The 25750-nt window shown below is 44.6% G+C and overlaps 1 protein-coding gene across 2 annotated transcripts in view; it reads right to left on the bottom strand.

Moving 5' to 3' along the window:
- LOC137447371 (hepatocyte nuclear factor 4-beta-like) overlaps positions 1–18791 on the bottom strand; it is a 28464-nt gene extending 9673 nt beyond the window's left edge. For both annotated transcript variants that reach the window (XM_068150836.1, XM_068150835.1), the window contains exons 1-3: positions 18557–18791; positions 11756–11927; positions 8825–8919 (exon numbers count right to left, since the gene is read on the bottom strand). In XM_068150836.1, coding sequence (XP_068006937.1) covers positions 8825–8919; positions 11756–11927; positions 18557–18671 — 382 coding nt within the window. In that variant the 5' untranslated portion in view covers positions 18672–18791. The remainder of the gene's footprint in view (positions 1–8824; positions 8920–11755; positions 11928–18556) is intronic.
- Positions 18792–25750: the final 6959 nt, after the last annotated feature.

A 25750-nucleotide genomic window follows, 5' to 3' on the forward strand; every position in this document is an offset into this window, starting at 1 on the left:
TGCCTGCAAAATCTTCCATTCTTGTTGGATGCTGGAATAAGATTAAAGACATCCCAGGGGAGGGGAAAATGAGAGGGAGAAGACCAAGAACAGGGGCAGCAGATGGAGATAAGGCCATTTGGCTGTCAGAGCAGCCCCTGTGGGACATTAGTTGGTCCCACTGGGTGATGGACTCAGGGTGAGTTTGGGGGTTTTATGTCAAAGAAAACACTTGGCAGTGTACCTACACTGCTGGAGTCCTGAGCTCCCCCTACAACAGGATGCTCTTGAGATTGTGTCTAGTTCTGCAGCAACGCTTAAAAACCCATTGTCTTATCCCTCCTCAAAGCAGCCATGTAAGTGTCCCTCGTGCCTGAGGCATCACAGGTGGTGATCGCCAGGGAACGTCTCCATCACTTACACGAAGCAGGAAGTCACCTCAATAAGGAAACTCCAAAGAAAGGAAGCTTACATTTACCAATTGCCCCTTAAAACCATTCCCTCAGCCTTGTGCCTCAGCTACTGAGTTCAATGAACCTGTTACACCAAAGGCAATGCTGGAACACAGCTGAGGGAACAGATCAAGCCAGGGTTGGTCTCCAGCTCTGCTGACACTGTGCAAATCATTGCTGCAAACCAGTTCAAAATGTGCTTAGTAACAGTGACACAGCTGTGGCTCTGGAGAGACCTTCTTGCTGGTTTTCCATACTTAAAGGGACCAATAAGAAAGATGGGGACAGCAGGGCCTGTTGTGACAAGACAAGGGGTGATGGTCTTAAACTAAAAGAGGGAGATATAGATTATAGAGAAGGAAGACATTCTTTATGGTGAGGCCCAGGTTGCCCAGAGAGGCGGTGGATGCCCCATCCCTGGAAATATTCAAGGTCAGGTTGAGTAAGGCTCTGAGCAAACTGACCTCATTGAAGATGTCCCCACAGACTGCAGGGGGAATTGGACTAGATGACCTTGAAAAGTCTCTTCCTAATCCAAACTATTCTATGAAGTGCACCTTGGACACACTAGAGTGATCACAGCAGATCAGCCCTGTTTGCTTTTTACAAACAGAAAGGTATGTCCATGCCCTGGTGAATTAGAAAAACAAACAAACAAACAAACAAACAAACTAACTAACTAACTAACTAACTAACTAACTAACCCCAAACCACTCACTTTTTTGAGGTCCATTCCATACTCTAAACCATCCTTTTCCCCTGAACCACAAGCCAAACTGAAGCCCATGCTCCACCAACTCTGCATGTGGAACACAAGGAAGATGCTGCACTTAAGCAGCTGATTTGTGCAAAAACTGACTCACCTCCACTGCAGCCACCACGAAAAACAGCAGCAGAGCAAAAGCAGAATTTAGGCTTAGTCCAACCTCATTTCCAGTGTTAGTTTCTCCCCTGAGCCCTTTCAGCTCTGTCCAGCAGCAAACAAGCCCGCATGGGGCGGGAAGAAGAAGCCTGAACAGAGACTCAGCATCTTCCTGACAGCTCGTATGTCTTGGCTACCTACAGCTTGGGAAGGCAGTTGTCAGGTCCTTAAAGCAGAGGGAGCAGGAAGATTTAGGATGTGGTGATAATGCAGCACATCCCTCCTCCTTCAGACTGCAGTTCCAGGCTCCTTTTGGTTTTATTTAGAGGCAATGACTCAGACATAGCTGTCAAAGCACGACTTGCTCTGTGCTTTTACCCCTTGGACGTGGAACAGTGAGGTTTTTGTCTCACAAGTGGCCACTGGAGATTTTTTCCAACAAAGAGGGGGATATTTTTGCACAGTAAGCAAAATTATTTTGTCATCACTCTTTCATGTTTCTGCCTGGCTGCTAGGATTTGCTTTAGAGCAAGCATCACTCTTTTCATGGGCCATATTTCTCTGAGCACATGCAAAGGCATCATAGAATCATTTTGGTGGAAAGAGACCTTTAAGATCATCAAGTCCAATCAAGTCACCACTAAACCATGTCCCTCAGCACCACATGGGCTTGTCAAGTCAGTCCCTCCAGGAATGAGGGACTCCACCACTGCCCTGGGCAGCCTGTTCCAGGACTTGACAACCCCTTCAGGGAAGATTTTTTTTCCTGTATGTCCAACCAGAACTTCTCCTGGTGCAACTTGAGGCTGTTTCACACACAGGGTGGTGAGAAGGTGGGGGTTTGTTAGCTCAGATCCAGCCACTGTCCTGTGCTCTTAAGTGGCCTCTGATGACAGGCCAACAAAGTGAAAGGGTGGAAAACAAACATCAGTGACAAAAAATCAATAGCTCCTGTTATCTCTAGGAGCACAGTATTTATTTTTAAGGATTTGGAGCCTTGCTGTCAGTCAGGACCCACTTGCTGATGGTTTGAGTGTGGCTGGGGGGGGGGCCTGCTGGGGTCCAGCCACCAAAACTACTTTGCACCTTGGAGTCAGACTTCCCTGAATGCATGCAAGGGGCTGGATGGGTACACTGATTTGTGAAAAATAAAAACACACACATATTACTAGAGCCTTTTCAGGCTATGGATACTATGTAGAGGCAATTAGACATCAATTTGGGGGAAAAACAAACTACAGCCCTTGGGAATCTCTGCTAATCTATTTTAGAAAGCAGCATACAGAATCACAGAATACATCTGGTTGAAAGAGACCTCAGATATCATCCAGTCCAATCTTTGGCCCAGCACTGACAGGTCAACACTAAATGATGTTCCATACATTACCCTATTCATGGGGAGGGTGAATCCCCACCACTCTGGAGGTGAAGGTAGTTATGGGAACCATAATCTATGATTAATCTTCAGGATAGCTTAACTCTGTGGAGGTTTTTCTTGCTGCATCAGAAAGATGAGCAACAGCATCCAGCACGATCACAGAATCAGGAATTGTTTTGATTAGAAAAGACACTCTGACTGTTTGAGGCTGTGCCTTTAAGAAAGGGACACCATGGCTCTAAAATCATTGAGTCCAATCATCAACACACTACCACTATGACCATTAAACCATGTCCTGAAGTGCCATGTCTATGTGTGTTTTTAATACCTCCAGAGATGGTGACTCCACCACCTTCTGGGCAGCCTGTTCCAATGCCTAAACACTCTTTCAGTAAAGAATTACTTTCTTAATATCTCTGGCACAATTTGAGGCCATTTCCTCTCATTCTATTACCTGGCACTAGGGAGAAGAGACCAACCCCCACCTCACTACAACCACCTTCCAGGTAGTTGTAGAGCGCAATGAGGTCTCCCCTCAGCCTCCTCTTTTCCAGGCTGAACAACCCCATCTCTCTGAGCTCTTCCTCATAAGACTTTGTTCTCCAGGCCCTTCACTGAATAGAAACAACCCCACCCCAATCCATGTCATCACTGACATCCTTGGAAAGTTTCCCCCCCAACCTTCCATGCCTGATTCCCTATCAGATGCTGCCCAGCGTAGCTCTCTGGAGGTGACAGGGCTCTTATTGCCCACTTAAAAGAAAAGGTAGAAATTGCCTTCCCAACAACAGTATACATTTTACTGAAGTCTTACCAGCACCAGCAGAGCTGGTCCTAGTCCCTGATGACAGACTCCATCGCATAACCTCAGCCTGTTTTTCTCCTGAGCCCTTTTATGGCACATATTTCAGTGCTTCCCTCATGCTCTGATAAGCTCAATCTTCCAGTGGAAGTGGATGGTACAGACTGACTTTCTCAAGGTGATTTGGGTGTTATCACTGAAAACACCCAAGATGTGAAGGAATTAGGTACAGAAGGGAGTTAATGTTTTACCAGCCACAAAAATTAATCTGTGACTGTGGGGTAATTGTATTGTGATATTTATTGTGCTTGTAAAAGGGAAGGGATGGGTCACTCGTGGTGAGGCTGTGGGAGTGCTCGAGGGGTGTGATGGTGCTGAGGGAGACCAGGCTCAGACCTGATATGGCTTTGCAGTCAGGAAAACTCAGCAAATTTGCAGGAAGGAATAAAAACTAAATGGACTAAAACCCCAGTGCTGGATCCCACTCTCTCTCCCAGGGACTACTATTTCCAGTACATACCTGGCAAAAGCTTTCCTCATCCATTTCTCTCCTCTAATCCTCTCCTGTGCATAGCAGTATGGTTTCCAAAGTGGGAAGGACCACTTCAGCCCTACGTGGGGGGACGTCAGCAGGAGTAAGTCTCCACAATGCTGCCGGCCAAGGACAACACAGCCCTGACCCATGCTTTCCCTTGAGGAACGGGCATAGAGGATGAGACGATGCCCGAATTCCCCTCCAGGGAGTTGTCCATGGCTACAGCATGTCCTGACTGTGGGAAGAGGGCAGAAAACCAAATATAACCTCCATCTGTCATGGAGGAGCCATCAGAGGGCTTTGGCTGTTCAGAGGAAGCCTTTGGCCATGAGCACATCAAGGCTGCCGACGGCCTGGCAGGCTGTGGAGCACGCTCGGCGGCTCCCGAGCAAACAGCAGTGCGTTTGTGGGATTGCAACAAACCCCTCTTTCCCAAACATTTTGTCCTTGCTGCCTTGCCACATTGGTGATGAGCAGCCTCCAGGGTGTCCAATAAATACAGGCACTGTAAAATCCGCTGGTTGAAAGGGGACAGCAGCAAACAAGGAACTTTCCATGGTAACTCCAGAGGTTAAAGCCTACCTGGGAGTCACCGTTTCCATTATTACTCCAATAAAAAACATCTTCATTTAACATCAGTGGGGTTGGAAATGTGTCATGAATGGCATAAAGGGAGAGCAGGAGGAGAGAGGTGTGAGTGTCCCTGCACAGTGCTAGCCTTCCCAGAACCACAGAACAGTAGGGGTTGGAAGGACCGCTGGAGATCATCTAGTCCAGCCCTGCTACTAACACAATTCACCAGGGCTCACAGCGCTTCTGTCTCCAGCAATAGATTTACTCCTGCTGCTGCCTGACAATTTATACGCACAAAGAATTTTCTTCCCCAAGCTACCTCTGATTTTGTAGGTGTAGTATATTTTATTTGGAAGTAAATCCCCAGGGTACATGTTCCTTTAATGCTTTCATGAGCTTTTGGCCTGATTTACGACTCTCACAAAGTAGGGAAGACCCTTTATCTTTTTCATCCATCTTTGCATTAAACTGCAGTTCCGACCTTCTGAAAGCTGGCAGCAGAGATGTGCAAACAAAAGGTATGGAAGAAGATAGAGGTCCTGTGAAACACCAATAAAGCTGTCCTATCAACCTGTCCAATTTAACAAATACAAACAAAAAATACCCTCAAACCCTCCCACTGTGTTGTGGCAGTAAGTGAAACAACAATTCTTACTGCTTCTGCGTGAAACTAAAGGAGTTCATGTACATTCATACATTACTTTAAAGGGGATGAGAGGTTAAATATTAACTCCTCTTGTGGTCACCAGCAAACTGAATCCTGACAGCGCAGTGCTGGCATTTCAAAAGGCTTCCAGGGTTTCAGGCACTCAGCTCCACGCAAGTAGGTGACCTGGATCACTTGAAAAAAATCACACCCTGCTAATTTGTACAAGGTTAAACATGATCTCAGTAAGATGTTAAAAAATAGTATCCTGCTGGTTTCTTTGGGGGTTTAAGAGCCTGGTGCACTCCTCATTCCAAGTGGCCAAAAACCTGTCCAGTGGCATTGTAAAAAAACAATAGAAATCGAATCTTCTCTTGTGCGAAGAGGAAAAATCAAAGAGAACAGAGAGAAAAGCCCTGAAACATCTAAATCATCCTGTGGTTCCACCTCAGCCTTGACCACAAGAAAAAGAATAAAGGAACAAATCTCCTATAAAAGTCTTAAATCCTGGTCAGAGTGGTGTTTTGGAAACCAAGAAGGAGTTTGCCTACAAAAAAGCCTTTTCCTCTCCCCTCGTCCCAGCTTCAATGATTGTTTGCTTGTAGTTATTAAAGTGAATTACTGATACCTAAAATGTAATTGGGACAGGAGTGTTTCTGAGTGAGCTAATTTCTAGGAAATCTGGGGACTGGATTTTCCACAAAACTCAAGTTTTGGCCCAATATTGCTCTCACTGGCACCAACGGAACCTGGATCACATCTAAAATGCATGAGCCTAGAGGCACAGAGCTCGTGTGGACGACAGTCTCGGTCCTTTCCAAAAGCAGAATCAAATTCAGAGTGTACAAACAAACCAATCCAAAGGACTCAGTAACTTCTGCCCAGCTACCCCAAACCCATAGTGAACCTACAGCCCAACTGCACTGTGCTCCCAGGAGCACAGTGCCTTGAGACCCTCATACTTGCACCCATGTTGCTGCTCCTGTAGACAGCCAGTTCCAAGCTAGCTCAGGTATTTACGTCATGTAGCCTTTTCTTTAGGCAGAAAGATTGATAACACAGCTCCTTGCAATTTCTTAGCCACTAGAATGGGTTCCAAAATGGGGAAAGAAAGAAAAAAAAAGGAACAAAAATGAGAAAAAGAAAGCTCCAAATCTGTCACATGTCTTACAACACAGGAAGACTGGGGGGGGGGGGGGGATGTTGGAAATCATTCTGGATCCAAAATTCCAGTTTATCACTTTGTTTTGCTGGGGAACAGCAAGTTTTCCAATACTGCACACACACACACATCAAGCAGTGGGTCAGTGGGGCTCTGGGGAGCGTGCAAGGGTGACACAGCCCTGCCAACCCCACCCCAGGTGTATTGTCCCAGACAGGCTGGGAAAAGAATCCTTTCCAGCTTCTTTCCCCTCTGCTGTGAATAAACAATGCTGTTGCCACACCCTGGGAAGTCTGATTGCTTTTATATGAGCTGGCTGAAAAGTAGTGTGCCAGAGTGACAATCCAGTGCTGGGACAACGGGACACATTGAAAGTGGATGTCACAGCTGTGGTCTCCCAACACGCCACCAAAAAGTGATGCACAAGCATTTGTGTCATCCTCATGCTGCTCTATCCCAAGACATGGCTTCTCTTTGTAGCTTTGCAATACTGTTTAATATTAATCTAGAACCACCCTAAAGCAAACAGCTGTGTTCTTTTTGTGCACACAGTTGTGCAAGAGAATTTCTTTCACAGCCATGGACATATGCTTTGGATATAGCTCTGGTCAGCTAAGCTCATTTCTGCAAAGCCATTGCTCAAGGTGCTTTAAAATCTTCCTTCCCAAACATATGAGCAGTTTGTCAGCACACAACCTGACTGGGCACTCATAAAAAAAAAGAGTTTCAAGGAATGTGACTATGTGGAACCTGAAATGAGTCATCTTCCATTCAGCTGCAATTAGTAACAAAGGCATGAGCCAAGGTTTTATAACCTTTACCATAAACCCAATGAAAATCATGCTTCAGCTCAGAGAATGGAGCTGATGACCAGATTTCAGCCTTTCCAAGCTGTGGAGCTTGCTGCATTGGCAATTGGCTTCACCCTCATCTAGAGATGACCAGATGAGCTTTGATTTGGTCAGTCAAGGGATAGGAGGTTTTTTTTCCATCTGCTATGTTTGCTCCAGTTCTCCTAAATTAAACCAGCAGGGATTTTTGCTACATCCATGACTTCTGCCCAATTTCAGGACACCCTTGTTCCCCAGGAATGCATATGGTCAGAAGTTTGGAAGGATTTTTTTTCACCACCAGTGAAATCTTATGAATTACCAGAAATCAGAGACAAATTTCCCCTTGGTTTCAGTGGGACCATGATTTCACCCCATGGGTAAGGGTTATTTCACTTGGTGGTATGGAATGAAACTCTCATGTTCCTTTTTGCTCCCTCATCCTTTAGCTATCAGGTTGGAAAGCAGCACAAATGAATGATGGAGAGTGTTGAAACCATCACCCCAGTGCCTGCACATCAGCAGGATGTGCCGTCTGTGGTGGGTTGTGTTCCTACTTTGCCAAGCACCTTGGTGTACAAACTCATTCTCTTTCCAGAAGCTTAGCATAAGTAAAATAGTACCTTCCATACTCTTTTGCTATGCAAACACCTAATGACCTTGGATCAGAAATGCTATGATAGGTCCCTAACTTTCCCAGGGAAGATGGTTGTGGGGAGGCTAGACACAGGTTAACAGGAGTAGTCTTTCTCTTGCTTAGCATAGGTACTGTTGCACTCCATATTTCCTTTAGTGTATTGGAAGGACACTTCCTGATGGTCACTGGTATCCAAATGCTCTACAAACCTCCATCTCCCTCTTGATATAGCAAATGTGAAGTACAAGAGCCATAACCCAATACTGGATTGTCCCTTCAGTACTAGTGCTAATAGCAGCTCTATAACCATGCTACGCCCACCACAAGGGCAGCACTACTAGAGCGTTTGACTCTGACTCAGGTCCCAGCTTGGGGGACACAGGATCCATCTGCCTCTGGGAGTGCTGCCTGTGAGCCCTGTGCCACTGAGGAGCATCTCTCACACCATAAGGAATCATGTTTAGGCTTTACCTTCCCCTAAGGGTTGCACCAAACTACATGAGCATCAGCCAAGCCAACTACCAAACACTACTCTGCGATAGTCAGCTGTACTCTCTGTGGTCAGCTGTTGGCATCTGTAAGATTGAGAGTGGCAGGTCCTTGCTGAGATCACCACAGCTGGGATTAGGAGTCATACTAACAGGTACAGAGCAAGGGAAGTCTGTTGTGAAGCACTTAGAGACCAAACAAAACCTGAGGTAGCCCATCCCTTTCCCAGTGCAGAGATCAGCCTTTTGGGAGACCAGCCTCCTAGGGTGGGCAAACACTATGTCTGGGATTGCATTGGAATTCCCATCTGCTAAGATGGAAAATGGGGCTTTCAGCTGAAAAACCCAAGAAATATCTCACTGTGACACATGAGCATCGTCTCACTGGGCCAGGGCTGCTGCTGCTTTCCACCATGTTCTGCAGTGGGAGTAGGACCAGAGACAGCAGCAGGCAGTTTAGAAATGTCTCTTTGCACCTACCTTCCTTCTTCATGCCAGCTCTGAAGCACTTCTTCAGCCTGCAGTACCTGCACTGGTTCCTCTTGTCCTTGTCTATCACACACTGTCGGCTGAACCTGGGTGGAGATGGGAAATAAAACATGGAGTAACCAGCCTGGCATCTGCAGTCCACTCACCTCAAGCAGCCCCAAATACAGACTCAGACCTCACTGGGCTACATGTTGCCTGAACTCAGAGAAGAGCCAAAGATTTGCAGGAAATAGATTAAATCAGCGTTGTCTTGGCCCAGTTCCTCATTTTTTAACATCACTGCTCCTGCCAGATTGGAGACCACCCACCCTGTGAAAGAGTGTGATGGTTCTGGCTGTGAAAACACGCCTGTGACTCAAGTTGTGATGATGTAGGAACTCCATCTCCCACTTTCAGACAGTTGTTGGGTGTTCAGCACCAAGGTTTGTTTGATGCCTCTTTGTTGACTCTGTCCACTTTTGTGCAAAATCATTACATCATGTACAACAGATCCTTTTGTGTCTGCAGCCTGGTCCTGGGCCCCTCAGCTTAGGAAAGATATTGAGGTGCTGGAACGTGTCCAGAGAAGGGCAACAAAGTTGGTGGGGGGTTTGGAGCACAGCCCCTTGAGGAGAGGCTGAGGGAGCTGGGGTTGCTTAGCCTGGAGAAGAGGAGGCTCAGGGCAGACCTTATTGCTGTCTACAACTACCTGAAGGGAGGTTGTAGACAAGTGGGGGCTGGCCTCTTCTCCCAGATAACCAGCACCAGAACAAGAGGACACAGTCTCAAGCTGCACCAGGGGAGGTTCAGGCTGGATGCTAGGAAGAAATTCATCACAGGAAGAGAGATTGGCCATTAGAATGTGCTGCCTGGGGAGGTGGTGGAGTCACCATCACTGGAGGTGTTCAGGAGGAGACTGGATGAGGCGCCTGGTTGCATGGTTTATTTAGTTGATTAGGTGGTGTTGGACGATGGGTTGGACACGATGATCTTGAAGGTCTCTTCCAACCTGGTCTGGTCTATTCTATTCTATTCTATTCTATTCTATTCTATTCTATTCTATTCTTTTCTTTTCTTTTCTTTTCTTTTCTTTTCTTTTCTTTTCTTTTCTTTTCTATTCTATTCATGTGGCCTCCTGGGAACCTATGTGCTTTTCAAGGGGTGGCCCACAGACACTTGGCAATTCTTGCCATGGTGAGCGAAGCAATGGAAGAGGGATATGCCACGCAGAGAGTAAATGATGTGGGTTGCTCCAGGACCATTATCAGGTTTTAAAAGCTGAGGCACTTTCCAAGACCTGTAAAAAGCCAATGCTACGCCCAAAGATTTTCCAAGGAATTCACATCTGTGATAAACAGCAGACCTCTGAGCTGGGCTAACTGCAGTCTGGTCACCAAATAAGGATTTGCAGAAAAGTGAGCATTTGCCATTCGCTTGGCTTCCATTCTGTGGATCTTCCCTGAGCTGCCAAATATCACAAAGATTCATAGATTCCTGGGGAGGAGCAACAACTCTGCTCCCAGGAGACTGATAGCTGAAATTTCAATGAAATCAGTAGTAGGTGTTGCTTCTTCCTGCAGGGATCCACCCCACAGTTTCTGGGAAGATCACTGTGTAGGTGGGTCACCCCAGGTGTCTTTCATGGCTGGTGTGTCCTGCAGTGATAAGGACCCCAGGAGCATTTGAAAAATAAAAACCAGGGCAACTTGTTTTTCCAAAAGTTGGAATGCCCTTAAAGAGGAAGAGCCTTGGAACAGAAAAAATACTTCCAGGATTTAATCAGAGATGAAGGGCTTGAGTGCATTCAGGGTTGGGTTTTTTTCCCTTCCTCCTATGCTAAAACAAACATCATTTTTCTAAGGTCAACCAAGATAGCTGCTTCGTGATTTATGGCCTCCTCTTGGAAGAAGAATTCTCCCGAATGTACACCTGTGTGCCAAAGTGGAGGTGAATCATTGCTGGTCTATGCTCAGTTCTCAGAATGATTGTAAAATCACCAGTGGTATGTCAGTGCGCATAGCTTAACGTATTTCAAAGCAAAAATGGAGAAGCTAGGGGGAGGTGGAGGCTTTGGAGGTGACAGACTCTTGGCTGCTTCTTGTTTTTTTACCAAGAACATCAAGGAAAACTGTGCTTGAAATGAAATCTCTGGAGCTTTGGTCTTTGGCTGCCTTGGCTTTCCCTTGCTGGGCCCAGACAAGGTCATGGTGTCACTCCAGAGAGAGAATCTGTACTTACACATCATACAGCATTAGTCACTAGTTAGAGCCCTGGGAGGTTTCCTTGATTTATACTGTGGGGAAAGCAGTGACAGTGAACTCACCAAATGGATTGCTTGGTTCCACAAAAGTTGTCAGGGTCACACATGGGTTAGCTGTTTGGGTGGGTTGGATTGGTTGATGGGTTGGACACGATGATCTTGAAGGTCTCTTCCAACCTGGTTTGGTTTATTCTAATAAAGGTTTATTCTAACATGAGACAGGACTTCAGAGATAGGACTTAATTTACTCCTTGGTCATAAACTAAACTGGAATATTACTGTTCATAGATTCATAGAATCAATAAGGTTGGAAGAGACCTCAAGGATCATCAAGTCCAACCTGCCACCCAACACCTCATGACTACTAAACCATGGTGCCAAGTGCCATGTCCAGTCCCCTCTTGAACACCTCTAGGGATGGTGACTCCACCACCTCCCTGGGCAGCCCATTCCAACAGCTAACAACACTCTCTGTGAAGAACTTTCTCCTCACCTCAAGCCTAAACTTCCCCTGGTGCAGCTTGAGACTGTGTCCTCTTGTTCTGGTGCTGGTTGCCTGTCAGCATTCATAGCATAGCAATTTGGAATTTGGGGCAGGGGTCCTGTTGTACAGCCTGATCCTCACCTCCAATTATGTACAGCGTCAATGAATTGGATTTACTTATTGCAGAAGGGGCTGATACCTGCAGGAATAGACATGGTTCTTGCGAACACTCCTCCTGAAGAAGCCTTTGCAGCCATCGCAGCTGGATGCTCCGTAGTGCTTGCCCGTAGCCCGGTCCCCACAGATGGAGCAGAGGGAGCTGACGCCGTTGGTGAGCAGGTTGGTGTTTGCTGACTCAGTTGTGATGCCCTCTGTAGGCACAGAGCAAAGGTCATTAGAACTCTGTGATGGAAACCAAATCCAGCTGACAGCAAGTTGTTTTTTTGTAAGGGTAAAGCACAAACTGCCCCAGCCCCACAGGTGTGCACATGCAGTACCTGCTTCTAGTAAAGCCTCCAGACTGATGGTCAAGCTCTTCTGAACGTCAAAGAGAGTAACTCAGTTGCTTCTGATATTGGTGTTCTCCTTTGCTTCAGAGAACAGAGAGGTTTCAAGCTCCATAACTCAACATCCTCATGAGAATTTAACAATTGCTACTACTTTTCTTGACAGATGCTGAGAAACTTTGCCTGTGTGTGACATATATGCCTCTGAGGGATGGGGAACCACCTCCCCACCTAGACTTCTGAATGACATTGTTCAAAGCTGGTGCTCACGGCAGACAGTGGAAAGAGAATCATTAACTTGAATAAGTAGAGAGCAGAGAAGGGACAGAAGAGGCAAGAAGGATGAACTGCTTCATGCACATAGCAGAGGTGCTGGAGATAAAAGCTGCCCTTGAGAGCTCCTCTGCAGCTGTAAGACAGACAGCAGCTTCCACAGAGGTCACTTTAGTTCTCCTAGGTCTGGTTCCTGCTCTGAATTGCCCTCTGAAGAGGCTCAGCTGAAAAGCAGTAGAGGGGTGCAGGAAGATCAACTTTCTAAATTAAGGAGCTTAAGTTAGGTCATATGAATGCCCTCTGTCATGTCCTCTCTTTGCACCCACTCATTTGGGGCAGGAATAGCTCTGCCCCTGCCTGGCCTGTGTATACACTGCTGCAAACTCCCCTTTCAACTTCTCCCTTGGCCTTAACCACCAGACTAGCTGCCCTCTTAATCCTCCTAATTTGAGGCACCACTTGGGGAAGGAAAACAGGGAAGGGAAAAAAAAAAAGGAAGGAGACAGTTGAGAAGACACAGATGACAGTGTTTACATCTCACTGAGAGGAGGAATGCTTGTGGAGTCTGTCCTGACCTGGGGAACTCACTGCAGGACAGTTTTATTAATTTATCACACCTCTGGGAGCAAGTTCTTTGCTCTGGGTGGGTGGGGTGGGGGGTTGATCTCATGCTACAGTGACCCCAGGAAAGGCTTTGGGCAGAGAGACATGCTGCCTCAAAGAAGAGACAAGAGAAAAGCTCAGCTGCTGTCATGTTGAGCAGTGACAAGTCTCTGAGAAAATTACTGAAAGGGGAGGAATTGGCACCTGAGGTGGACACTCCAGAGAAAGTTTCCTATTGCATGATGCATAAAAATAGCTTTGGGCAATCCATGCATGACATGGGTATACACAGAGAGAGAGAGGAGGCTATTTTTGTATGTGAATACACATCAAAAATTTATAGTGAAAATATTTGCTGTGCAATGAAAATTGGAATAAAAAGCCAAAAAACCAGGGAATAAACCTTTAGGTTTTCAAAAACTGCCAAGTTTTTTAGCTAAGGGTAAGATATTTTTAGCTAAGTCTTCACAAATGCAAAGGTCAGACTTCCTTTCTCCCCCCCCTCAAAACCACCTTTTGATCTGAATTTCACCTTCTGAGAGATGGATGGAGAAATAAATAGGTTGTAGCAAGAGGGGAGCAACGTGACAAGAAAAAATGACAACATCAACATCATTTTTAGGTCATAATGACCGTAATTAGGGTTTACCTGCTCCCAAAATCCATGTAAGATGCTCCCAGCTCTGACATTTGTCAGAGTCCTGGGCCCTTTGGGAAGGCAGTCTGATTCAGAGGTGCTTAATGGTAATTTACATTGGTCTCAATGGGTCTTTTTACACTGATTCTTCATTTTGTTTAGCTTGATAACTCAGTATTAAGTGAGCTGTAGTGGAATATTCCTTTGAGAGTGACTGTACTGCTAAACATTCAAGCATCTGTTGCTCCACCTTTGTTTTTTTTTGAAGGAACATATGACCATAAACAAATGTCTGCTGGATTTCATTAACAAAAATTACATCACCAAAATTAAGATAAGAAGGCAAATTCTCTCTTCACTCCACTCATGTTTTTTTCTACTGATTTCAGTGGAATCAAGATGGGGGTCACACAGTTTGGGTCTCCAATAGACCCTTCACCTTTTGGTTGGGTCCACACTGTAAAATGTTCCTGATGTTGGAAAACATTTAGTCACCAGAGGAGACTATATTCCCTTATCTGAGTAGGACACGTGAGGAGCTGCTTGCTGATGTAAGGAAGAAATTAATCATCTGGCCTTAAACCAAGTGCTGGAGGAAGGCCCATCAGGGCTGAGCATGTGATGTCCCATGGGAGCTAGCAACCCAAATTTTGGCTCCACTTACACCCATGAAAACACAGATAAGTTCATGGGCTACAGCTGAGTTAGGTGGCTCTTTAGTAGGGCACATATATAGCTAGAAGTTGAGTCTCTATCAGGTAGCCACGTGTCCTTTTCAGCTTGATTAAACATGAACAGAAATGTTTAAAAAAAATTAATAGTCAAGAAAAGCCCTAGGCCAACGTGCACATGTTAATTATGATGATACATTTTAATTAGAAAATCCTGTCACCAGCTCATGATGAGTTCCAAATGAGAATTAGCTCAGAGAAAAGCAAAGGCACAACTGATACCACATGTACGAGCAGAGTGGCTCAACGTGGTTTTCAAATCTACCCAGTACTTGTGGAACCTCTGTTTTCCCTGGGTTGGTCATTGCTAGGAAAGGCAGAGGAAAACCAGGATCCCCACCAGCCTGTGAAATCAGCTGAAAGCCGTGGACCATTTCTCCATTTCCTTCAGCTCTGTCTGACACAGGATGGTAACCTGCTTAGAGCTGTGTTTAACAAGTTGTGCCTCTCTAGAGGGGTTGCTACCTGGAGCTCAATCCTGCACTGAGATAGTGCTTGAAGGCTGCTAGGATGGATCTGGTCAGAGTCCAGCTGACTCACAACAATTACAGCTGACAAATGTCCTCAATTCCCTGGAGAGAGATGCTCAGAGACATGTATTGGTTATAGATGCTCATCACTGTGGTATAACAGAACAGTTCCTAAGTTTTGCCACTATCCCAGAGAGATGTAGATGATGATATTTCAATAAGAGACTACAATTCATCTTTACCTGGTGTGGGTTGCAGGCTAAGCTGAAGAACTATGGTTGGGGCCAGACTTCTTGCTAGGGCTATCCTGGACATTCAGTGTCAGGAAGTTTCAGCCATCTTTGGTGAATTATACGTAAGCAGTGTGCAAAGTGGGAACTACAGCCTACCTAATGCTGAGGAGAGTATCCCCAGTGGCTTCATCACCTTTGGGGGCAAGCAAGCTCACAACTGAAATGCATACAGATTTGTTTTGCCCACTGTTTCTATATGTAAGTCATGACCTAACCTGGCTGAAAGAGTTCAAGTTTTACAATCATAAGAAATGACAGTGAGGATGGTCTTAGTGAGGATGCTGCTGGGGAATGCTACCTGGTTTCCAGTCAGAGCTGGAGATCTACACAATACCTGACCACTGCAGACCTCTTTGCTGTTGCTTCTTTCAGTTACTTTCCTAGCTACATCTCTTTTGGATGCATATTGTATAAGACAATCACTTTGCAATACCTTCCAGAATGGCTTTTGCTTTTGTCTACACAGAAATCCAAGCCAGTCTGGATGCATGCAATTTGTAGCTAACAAATTCCCAAATTAGATGTGCTGGGCTAGAATGAAAAGAGATCACAGAATGGTGATGGTTGGAAAAGACTTCTGAAGACCATCTAGTCCAGCTGCTCATCTATAGCAGAATCACCTAGAGCAAATCACCCAGGAACACATCCAGCAGAGATGATAAGTGCAGGTTTTGGGACATGTACACAAGTTAACTTGGTGGCCAAAGCCAGCATTGTGAAACCTCTGCATACAAATGTACGGCTGGATGGGGGCTAGCACTGAAGCTCAGATAATGTGCAGGTCAGCTGCTTCCTGTATCAGCTTTCAGCAAATAGAGGGGGAGTTTTTGAGATAGAAAACATAGCTTTAATTCAGTCCTCCCAAATACTGCAGTAACAATGACAAAGAGGCCAGCCAGGAAGACCAGAGCTCCTCCCAAGCATGAGAAGCTTGAGGGGTGATCAAACAGTCTCAAAATATCTTTGACGGCTTTTTCATGGTCTGAATTGGGTCAGAGTGCAGCTGGGCTGCTGTTTTGCCAGTCTCATGCCAGCATCATTGTTGAGCACTGAGATGGGAGAACAAACACCACCATGGGATGAAGTGGTCTTCAACGCTCAGCTAGAGAATCAGCCCGATGTTTCAGCAATGATTCCTATTTTAAGTGAAACGAAAACTCTGCCAAGAGCGTGAGGAGATGAGTATTAACAGCACATAAAAACCAAGTGAGAATAGGCTTTATAATGCCAGCCAAGGTAAAGGAAATGAGTTTGTGCAGAATGGGACAATTGCTGCAGCTACAGAGCATATTTCATAAAGGAAAGGCAGGATTGGCCTTGATTTTGTATTTTTTTTGTCATTTCCTTTTGCTGCTCTTTCTGTTTAAACCAGGCAATTCTTTAATCCTCTTCCTCCACTGCCATAATGGATTCTATTCATTATTTTGAATTAGTTTCCAAATATTTGGAAAGTTATGGGCTACATGAAGGTGGAAACACCAAAATGTGTATCTAGGCAAGCCTCAAGACAATAGCAGCCGCCTGAAGCAGAAAGCTGAGCACCAGGAGTGCTCCACATCGTCAACCAACCCAAAATGCTGATTAAATAATCTTCCAAAGAAGGAAAGAGTTGGCTTCAAAAACGCATGCCCCCATTTGACAAAAAAAACCCCAAAAATCTAATTTTCAGGTTTAAAATTGTTGAGAATTTACAAAGCAGCCCTGAGTCTGTTAAAATAAAACTTGCCTCCTTTGCTGCTCCTGTTTAGAGAGGGCAAAACTGTCACTGGATTTAATGAGGAAAACCGTGCTGCTGAATCTTGCACAATGGGATAGATCCAGCTTAAAGCAATCCAGTGTGCTTTTAAGAATAATTAAAATGATATTTATTTTTTTTACTGATTCTAACAACTATTAAAATACTTCTGGAACTGCAGAGTACCTTTGTGAACTCTTAGGAGACGCCTATGGGAACTGAACTCATCTGGTTAGCGATACATGCCCAACGCGTGGACGTTTCAGGTTGTTTTTTTGAAGTTATTTTTACAAACCATAGAAGAGGACACTTACCCAAGACAAACAAGCTAATTTCAAAACAGCTAGTTCCTGAGAGAGCCAGTTACTCATTAACAGCTAGACAAATAACACAACACCGATCCAGATAAACTTCAGAAAGAGCTCAACCTGTCAGTTCCACTGCATGAAACAACAGAGAGCCCCAGAGAGGGGTTGGCAGTTAATTCACCAAGTTACACTGAGTCTTGAGGAAAACTGTGCCACTCCAGAAAGTAAAACGTTATCTTGGTGTTCAGCAGCAAGTGACAAAGAGGAACATCTGTGTTAAAAAACATTTCTGGAGTAGGATGGCAGAAGGAAACCTTCCTGTAAGAGTAAGATCCAGTATATCTGGAGCTGGCAAAAGAGAAACGTGTTGGGAAGCCTTTGTTTGGAGGAAGGCAGTTTTTCCTGAAGTCAACTTTAAGCTTGAATCTCTTTGAGCCTTTTAACTTTACTTGTCTCCTGACGTCCTTCCATGTCCCACAATAATAAGTCTAATCACTTTGTATTGTAGATGATGGCCCTGCTGAAACTCTGATTTCTTTTGACGAGCCAACTAAGGAGCAAACGTGAGACCATGAAAATCCCATCTTAATTTCACTAAGCTCCTTAAATTAAATGAAAAGCTGCCAAAGCTCTCCAAAGGCATTGCTAGCATTGGAACCCTATTTGGTTACATGACTGGTTTCATGCTGTATGCCTAGGATGCCCTTTTTTTTTTCCCTCAGGGAACAGTTAGTTTCACACAATAGCATTCACTTTATGACAGAGTGCTTTTGCCTACCCAAAGCCTAAACATCACACGATGACGCTTTATTCCTGTGAGCAACACGGAAGTCTTTGCATGTAAGCACTCAAACATCGCAGCCAAGTTCTTTGTGTGCTGCAAAGGCTCTTAGACCATTTAGGTAGCCAAAAAAATGAAACTAAAAATAAGAGAAGTAACAATTTGGGTCTTTTTTCTCAATCTAACTACCTTGGAACAAGTCAAATTAGGCACATGGTGTATTTTCTGAGTAATACACAAATGTCATCTGAGACCTTGTTTTTGTCCAAGGAATAAATAGGAACTTAAGTCATATATATGGGATGAAACACACAGTTTAAGGAAGAAATATTGGTAATAACTCCTCTCTTAAGTCATACCAGGGGATGAAACTCTGGCCTGCCATGAAGAGCTCTACCAACCTTTGCAATACCTTGTGGGCTCTTCAGGACATGAGGATCAACCCACTAAGGGAAAGAACAACTCAGACAAGGATCGGGAGGTGAAAAGGTTCCATTTCAGCCCAAACAGAACTGCAGTAGCAACACACATTTGACAGGTCAGCTGCTTAAATATTATCCCTTCCACCCTTTGCCCTGCACCTCCTCTGTGCCTTTCCTAGGTGTTCAGCTATCTAACAAAGGTAATGGAGGTTGTTCAAGAGGAAACAAACAGAAATCTCACCCGTGGTGTTGGGGAGCACCCGAAGGTTGTCAAATTCCAGCATAGTGTAAGAGGAATCCAAGGAGTCGACATAATCTGGCATATCCATGTCCATGATGGGCTGACAAAGCTTCATTATTACTTGTCAACGGCAAGGGAAGTGGCAAAAAAAACAGCCCTGCTGTCAATCACGGCCAAGGTTTCCTCCACAAAGAGAGACACCCCAGCCCTTGCGATGACAAATCATTACCCAGCTCTGCCCGCAGTCCCCTCCCCGTGCCAGGAGAGAAGGGATGAAGCCGTTCCCTCTCGCACGTTGTCCCCTCCCTTCCCGGGGTGCATCTGCGCTCTCTCGGTCCTGATAATATGATGTAGATAAGGCCTAGACTCCAGCGCCTTGGACTGCATCTTGGGGTCAATACAGCCTGCTTTATGGCTGCTCCTGAGCAAACATTTTGAAAAGGGCTGCGAAGAGATCTTCACACACATGTGCTGCTCTTCCGGGGCAAAGCAGTGGTCATGCAAAATAACGCTCTTGCTGATGCCCTCTTGCTCAGCTGCCAGCCCTTGGGCAAAGACAATTGAAGAAGGTGAAGATGAAGAGTCAGCGTCACCACTGGATGAAGACTACCAAGACAGGGCACCACTGAGAACCTCAGGCATTGCCATCAGACACCAAGAGCGCTGCACACTGGATCGCTACTGCAAGAAGAAAATGAGGCTTCATTACATCCATCCTCATGGCAGAAGGGAGATGACTTCTCCTAAGTACTACCCACTGTCCCGGTCACCTCTATCTTCTCTCTTCTGACTCATGGCACTTCAGGACATGGTTTAGTGGGCACGGTGTTCTTAAGTTGATGGTTTGTCTCAATGATTTTAGTGGTCTCTTCCAACTGAAACAATTCTATGATTCTGTGACTCCAGGCAGCCCCAATCTGCCAGGGCTCCCACTGAGAAAGAGCTCAGTAATGGCTGCGAGTTGTTAGGGCAGAAGGTTTCAAAGGATGGCAAATGATGAAAATGGAAAAGGCTGGAAGGAAGCGGGCAGGCTCCCTTGCCGATGTGTGGTGTTGCATTTCACGTTGACCCACGCCTGGCTTTTCTGGGAAGAGCCTGTATTATGAAAATACAATTCCAGGTTTTCCCCACAGGCCTGTGGTTGGTTTTTAACGCACTGATTTTTGCTCAGAAGTTCTTTCCTTGTTAAGACTCGAGAGCTGTGCTGCAGAAGACTGGAAAGTGATATGGCTTGCGGCGCTTGGTTTACTCCTGGTTTCATCTTCCAGACACCTTCCCTGACATTACAGTTCCCCTTCCAGTGACGTTCTTTTGTGTCAGAGGGCCTTTCCTTTCCATGAGCTGTTCTGTCAGGTCCAGTTCAACATCCTGTTGAATCTGGAGGAAAAGAAGAGTCTTGAGAAATAGGGAGATGCATTGCCAGAAAAGGATCCTTGGCCAAAAGAAGAGGATTGCCAGACTGCCTGAACTCTCACTGAACCGAGGAGTAGGGAGGCTCCATGTATCCTAGCAAGCTCCAAATAGCAAGAAAGATGCCAAACCTGAGGTTTGAAATGTCCTAGATAGACTCACTTCGAGCTCATCCCCATTCCACCACTTCTTTTTTGTTTTTTAATGGATTTTTCCATTTACTGGAGGCTTAGAGCGGGCAGTGCAATGGGTTAAGTCTTGAGAGGCTTTTCCCCTAGAAAGATTTGGTACAGGAACACCTCACTTGCTTTTCTTATCATTTCTGGGGCATAAAATGATTTCATGTGCCACAGATATTATTTTTTTCTTTCCTTCTTTCCTTTTTTTAAGGACGTGTTGTAACTAGTGGTGCACAAATGACTCCTTGGTTAGATAAGACATTATGTTTTTATCCTTGGACTGTGCCCTCAGGCTTTCAGTAATGCCAGCATCAGCTAAGTTAGCATCTGATTAGTTGCTCTTACTCAATGCCAGTCCTGATTATGCCCATTAATCTGACACATTTTTTCTTTTTGACCTGAGCCATAGGCATAATCCTGCCTGAGTCTCAGCACTCTGCTACTGTAGCAGCTCAGAGTTGTGTCACTTTCTACACTTCTAGGGGTTTCTTATTGGTATAGGTTCTCACCCTTAAAATAACCATATGAGTTTTCACCCTGATTTTGGGCAGTTGTGGTCCAGAGAGAAGAAATCTGAGCTCCTGCCCAGATATTGTTGATTCTCGAGGTCCCTTGGTACTCTCAATCTCTCTGTCCCAAGTGAGGGTTAAGACTGATTTCCAAAGAAATCTGGGCAGTGCACAAGGACATTCTGGAATGAATTTCTGGGAGGAAAAAAAAAAGGTTATAGAGAAAATTTCATAGTTCAGGACCAGATTTCAACATCTTATCCATAATGGCAATCAGGACTGACTTGTTATGGAAGGTGGTATTGGAGCGATACTATGTGGCATTTCTATTCATTTCAAACAGATGTCAGTGCCATGTTCCAAACCACTCCAGCACAAAAGCAGCCCTGAAGAGTACTGAAACTTTGCTGAGGGTTGAGCAGTTTCTCCTTTGTCCTCTCCCTGCTTTTTTATGCCACTTTCTGAGTCACTGATGCAATTCTACTGCAATCTGTTCAAAGCTGGAACTGAGTTTCACTAACATCAGAAGAAATTGGTTTCACTTTGAGGTGTCTTCATATCTGCTCAACCCTGTTCATTATCACAATGAAGTGGATACTTGTCCCAGTCAAGAACCAAAAATCTCTTTCTTCATTTCCTTGTGATTTAACCTGATAGAGCAGAACAGTTAGGGAGGTAGGGAGAGATCTCTCTTGAGCTGATCCCAAGCAAATGTTAGACAAAAATCTGCCCTTGGAAACCTCCCTTTGATGTATGAAAAGCTCCTGCTTAGACTTGCTCCTGTGCAGAAGAAGGTCACTGCTGAATCTTGTGTACCATATTGAGGTCAACCTGTGGGGAGGAACAGACAGAACCAGTGACCCTAAACTGACCAACAAGGGATTACATTCCATCTACATCACATTCAGTATAAAGTGGAAGGATAACCAGGGTCAAGCCTCTTCTTCAATGGCCAATATCTGAGGAAGACTCTGTCCATTCTGCCTTTGATCCTGATCCATGTGTTCCAGAATCCAGATCCTGAATCCTATTCCCATCTGCTGCTGAGTCCAGTCTGGGACACAGTGCCTGCCCCCAGCATCAGTGGTGACAGTGACATCATTGGGTACAGCATTGGGTTTTATCTGTTTGTTTCTATTTCAATTTGTTGTTATTATTTTCATTAAAGCTGGTTTAGTTTCTTTCCCAGACCTTCAGTCTCCCTCCCTTATTCCCTTTCTTTTCCCTTTTGGAAAGGAGAAGGATTAACAGAGAGAGTCTCTCATTTGTATGTGGCTGACCCAGCCTTAATTCTTGACAATGTCAGTCCTCCTTCACATGGGCATAAAACTCTTTTTTCCATTTCTTCCTTTTTTTGACTCAACTAGGCTGGGAATAGCTGGAGGGTGCAGGGGAAAGAGGAGAAAGAAGGGGGAAAAATGAGTTATATTTAATAAAAATAGAATGAATGTTCAAAGATGGTTCTCTGGGAATGAATCAGTATGGTTTCTGATGCATAGTGCAGAGAAGAGAGATGGCAGGCTCTGAAAAAGCACATGGTCTCAAAAAGACAGCACACTTTTTTTTTCCTAGAAATAAAATTGGGATGATTTGGGAATGCATGTTAGACAAGACTAAGTGTGGAAAAGATAAGAGCTCTGATTAATTAAGAGAGAACACAAAGTACTGTGAGCAAGCCACCAGAAGCAACATTTCTTTGGCAAGGTAAGTGGTGAGAGAAGATGTTTGCAAGCTATGGCAGCTGCACATCAATCTCTGGAGGGTGGTTTTAAAGGAAAGAAATTCTATGCTGCATATGGGGAAAGATCTCTGAGACACCAAAACCTAACAAAAGACTTGTTGCTATGCAAAATGATGAGGCAAACTTAAGCCAATAACTGTATTTTTGGCACCAACCTTTCCTCCTTTTATTCTTAGAAGCCAAATTTAAAGCCCTGCCACCGTTTTGAAGATTGTTCTCCATCTGAAGTGCAGCAATAATTATACTCTTTGCTGAACTTGCAGGGACTAGTGAGCATAAATCCAACAATATTCAGGTGGTTCTCAGGTACCACAAACAATGGCAGCCATAAATTTACCTATTTAGAGAGAAGGTGTCTGGGTAAAAACAGTAATTGGAAGACAGAAGCCAGAAGAGCCTTTTTTTTCTGGGTAATGTATAATTAGAAACAGTATGCTTCTGAGATTACAAGCAGTGTGAAATCATATCATTACCATATAATTACAATGGCAGACATGACAGATTTATCTAGACCAGATGTCTAATAAATCAGTTCCCTCTTTTCTTGTGTGCAATTTCATATGGAGTGTGTATATATATATATATATATCTCACTGAATGATATTTGTGATGATATTTCACAGTAGAGTGAGGAGCTGCTTGCTCTTCCAGCTGTATCTCCTAAAAACATGTTGCCTGTGTAGTGATTATGCACAAAATAAAGACAGTTTAAGATCTTTCTTGAGTTGTGTCTTTCTATTTTTTCCCAGAAGCATCAGGCCACTTATCTGCTGTGTTTCAAACTCACTGCATGTCTGAAAAACAGGACAGTCATGCAGGTGTCCATTAGGAGGGTCAGTGTCATGGCAGCCTAAGCTGAAGGTTGCAGGACTCACCATGGAGGTCATTCAGCATCCTATGGTGTTGGGCACAGCCACATTGGTTCCAGGCCATCCCCTTTCTGAGTAGATGTGAACTCAACAGAGACACATTCAGTAGTGATGTCAAAGCTGAACAGTTTATTTCTTCCAGTACTATGAAAGAGCTGTGTGAACAAGGAAAGTGAAATGAGATGTTACTCCCTGCTTGTTTCTCTACAGTTTCCAAGAGGTCCCTTCATCCCTATCTAACACCATTCCCTTTAAGGTTAATAGCAACTGACCAAGAAACAACATGTATCCCAAAAAAAGAGTTACCCAAAACCCTCAACACATCTTGGGTTTGGCTTGGTGGCAGTTTGACATTAGCTCTTGTTTCATTCCCTGTTGGAAACAAAGCCATCACTAACTGTGCCTCAAAGACCTCCAGGCATAGCAGAGATCCTTTAGAGTCCAAAGCCATCAAATCTGGGGTTGTTTAGACTTACCCAATTTCTGCATTACTCTTGAGTCACACCCTGAGGTGATGAATAAAGTCTGAGTAAGGACATAGGCTTTTCTTCAGGATGATTTGGCAGCATCTCCAACAGGACAGCAGTAACCATACAGCCTTCTTCAAGTCCCATGGTGGACATGACATAAGGGACAATGACTTGATGGGCATGGGATAACATCACCTATCAGAAAGAAGGATGGAGAGGAGAAAAGCAAAAGACACGAGGATCAGGACTTTCACCTAATTTCTCTCCAGACCAAGCTATTTTCTTTACTGCTGCCAAACACATTCATGTAGCATTTGCTCATTTTGCTTTTAGATGAATTAGATGCAATCTTCCACAGCAACCTTTTGGGAAAAAAAATAGAAACTTAAGCAAGCTGCAATCATTAAGCTGAAAAAAAAATGAATATGGTTTACAAACAACAACAATGAAAAAATATATACATATATATATATTTATACACACACACACAAACCACACACACACACAAAACCCAACCAAACCAACCAAACCACAAGCCACTAAAAACTTTCTTTTCCATCAGGTTGGAATGATGGATTCTGGTCTTTACAAACTGTCAGGCACAAATCACACAAAGACCCCACTGCCAGCAATGACTTCAGGCTGGCTGCGTCACGAAATTCCCAGTTATTTCACTGGTGTACTGACTGTTCAGCACAGAGGAGAACTGAACTGGAGAAGAAATCTAAGATGTTTCACATTCTTCTGATAACCAAAGGCTAACGTGCTACCTTGTTCTTTCCGAGTTCATATAACTTTCATTCTTGGCTGCAGTGCTTTTGGCCAAGGCCAGCATTTCAGAAGTGCTAAGTGCTCATTTAGGCTGCTAAAAAGGCAACAGCCTGAATTTCAGACCTGTTGAAAAACGGGAGCTCCCACTGGGAGCAACAACTGCACTTGCAAAGATATCTTCATGCAGCCACTGGTGGTTTAGAAATAAATCCCCATTTTTTTTTGGACACCTGGGTAAAATCTGAGTTAAACCTCCTTTCCCAGTCTACATGGGGTCTCTCCTGGAGTCTGATGCCCTTTGCAAACCTCTTTCTTGCTGGCAAATGTCTCATAGCAAACACCTGATGCGCCTGCATGCACTGGTTTGAATTTCTCTTCTTTGTTTGCCATAAGCAGAAGTTCTCAGGAGGAGGAAATGCCTGCAATACTTCTGAAACTCACGTCAACAAATACCTCTATCAGTGGGTATTCCTTGGGGATATCTCAGAGGACTCCTTGTTTCTTTTCCTTTCCTGAAAGAGATCACAGATCAACACTTAATAAACACATTTTGTCATCTGTTTGGGGTGTTGCCATTGCCAGCTCAGTTATAGAAGCACTAGGTTTTGGAGTGCAGGTTACATCACCAGCAACAGAAGCACTGTTAACTGTTGGCTCAGTGAGACTCAGTGTTGGTATGTCTGACTGACAGGGAATCAGAAGATTGTCTGGTTTTGAAGGACCTCCTCCAGAATGAAGCTGGAGGTGGGGAGATTCAGGCTGGATGTGAGGAGGAAGTTCTTCACCATGAGAGTGGTGAAGCCCTGGAATGGGTTGTCCAGGGAGGTGGTTGAGGCCCCAGTCCCTGGAGGTGTTTAAGACCAAGCTGGATGAGGCTCTGTCCAGCCTGATCTAGTGTGGGGTGTCCCTGCCCATGGCAGGGGGGTTGGGACTAGATGATCCTTGTGGTCCCTTCCAACCCTGACTGATACTATGATAATAAACTTAAATACCTTTTTTTTGGAGAAAAGAATATTTGTTGGTTTCAAAATGATTTCTCATTTGTAATGGAAGCTTGAAAGCAGAAGAAGAAGAGGGGGGTGGGGGGAATAAAATACTTAGCAATGAACAAACTGAAAAGTACATGAAGGACAGAAGCAAAACTTCTTGGCCCTTAACTTTGTTTACAAACATGAATCACAGCATTAGGTTCTCATTTAAATTTGAGATTCTTAGCAGCTTGCTTTCTGCTCAAGGCATATGGCT

Source organism: Melanerpes formicivorus, unplaced genomic scaffold, assembly GCF_026170545.1.
Source record: "Melanerpes formicivorus ecotype bairdi unplaced genomic scaffold, bMelFor1.0.p_v2 SCAF_20, whole genome shotgun sequence".
NCBI classification, from domain to species: Eukaryota; Metazoa; Chordata; class Aves; order Piciformes; family Picidae; genus Melanerpes; species Melanerpes formicivorus.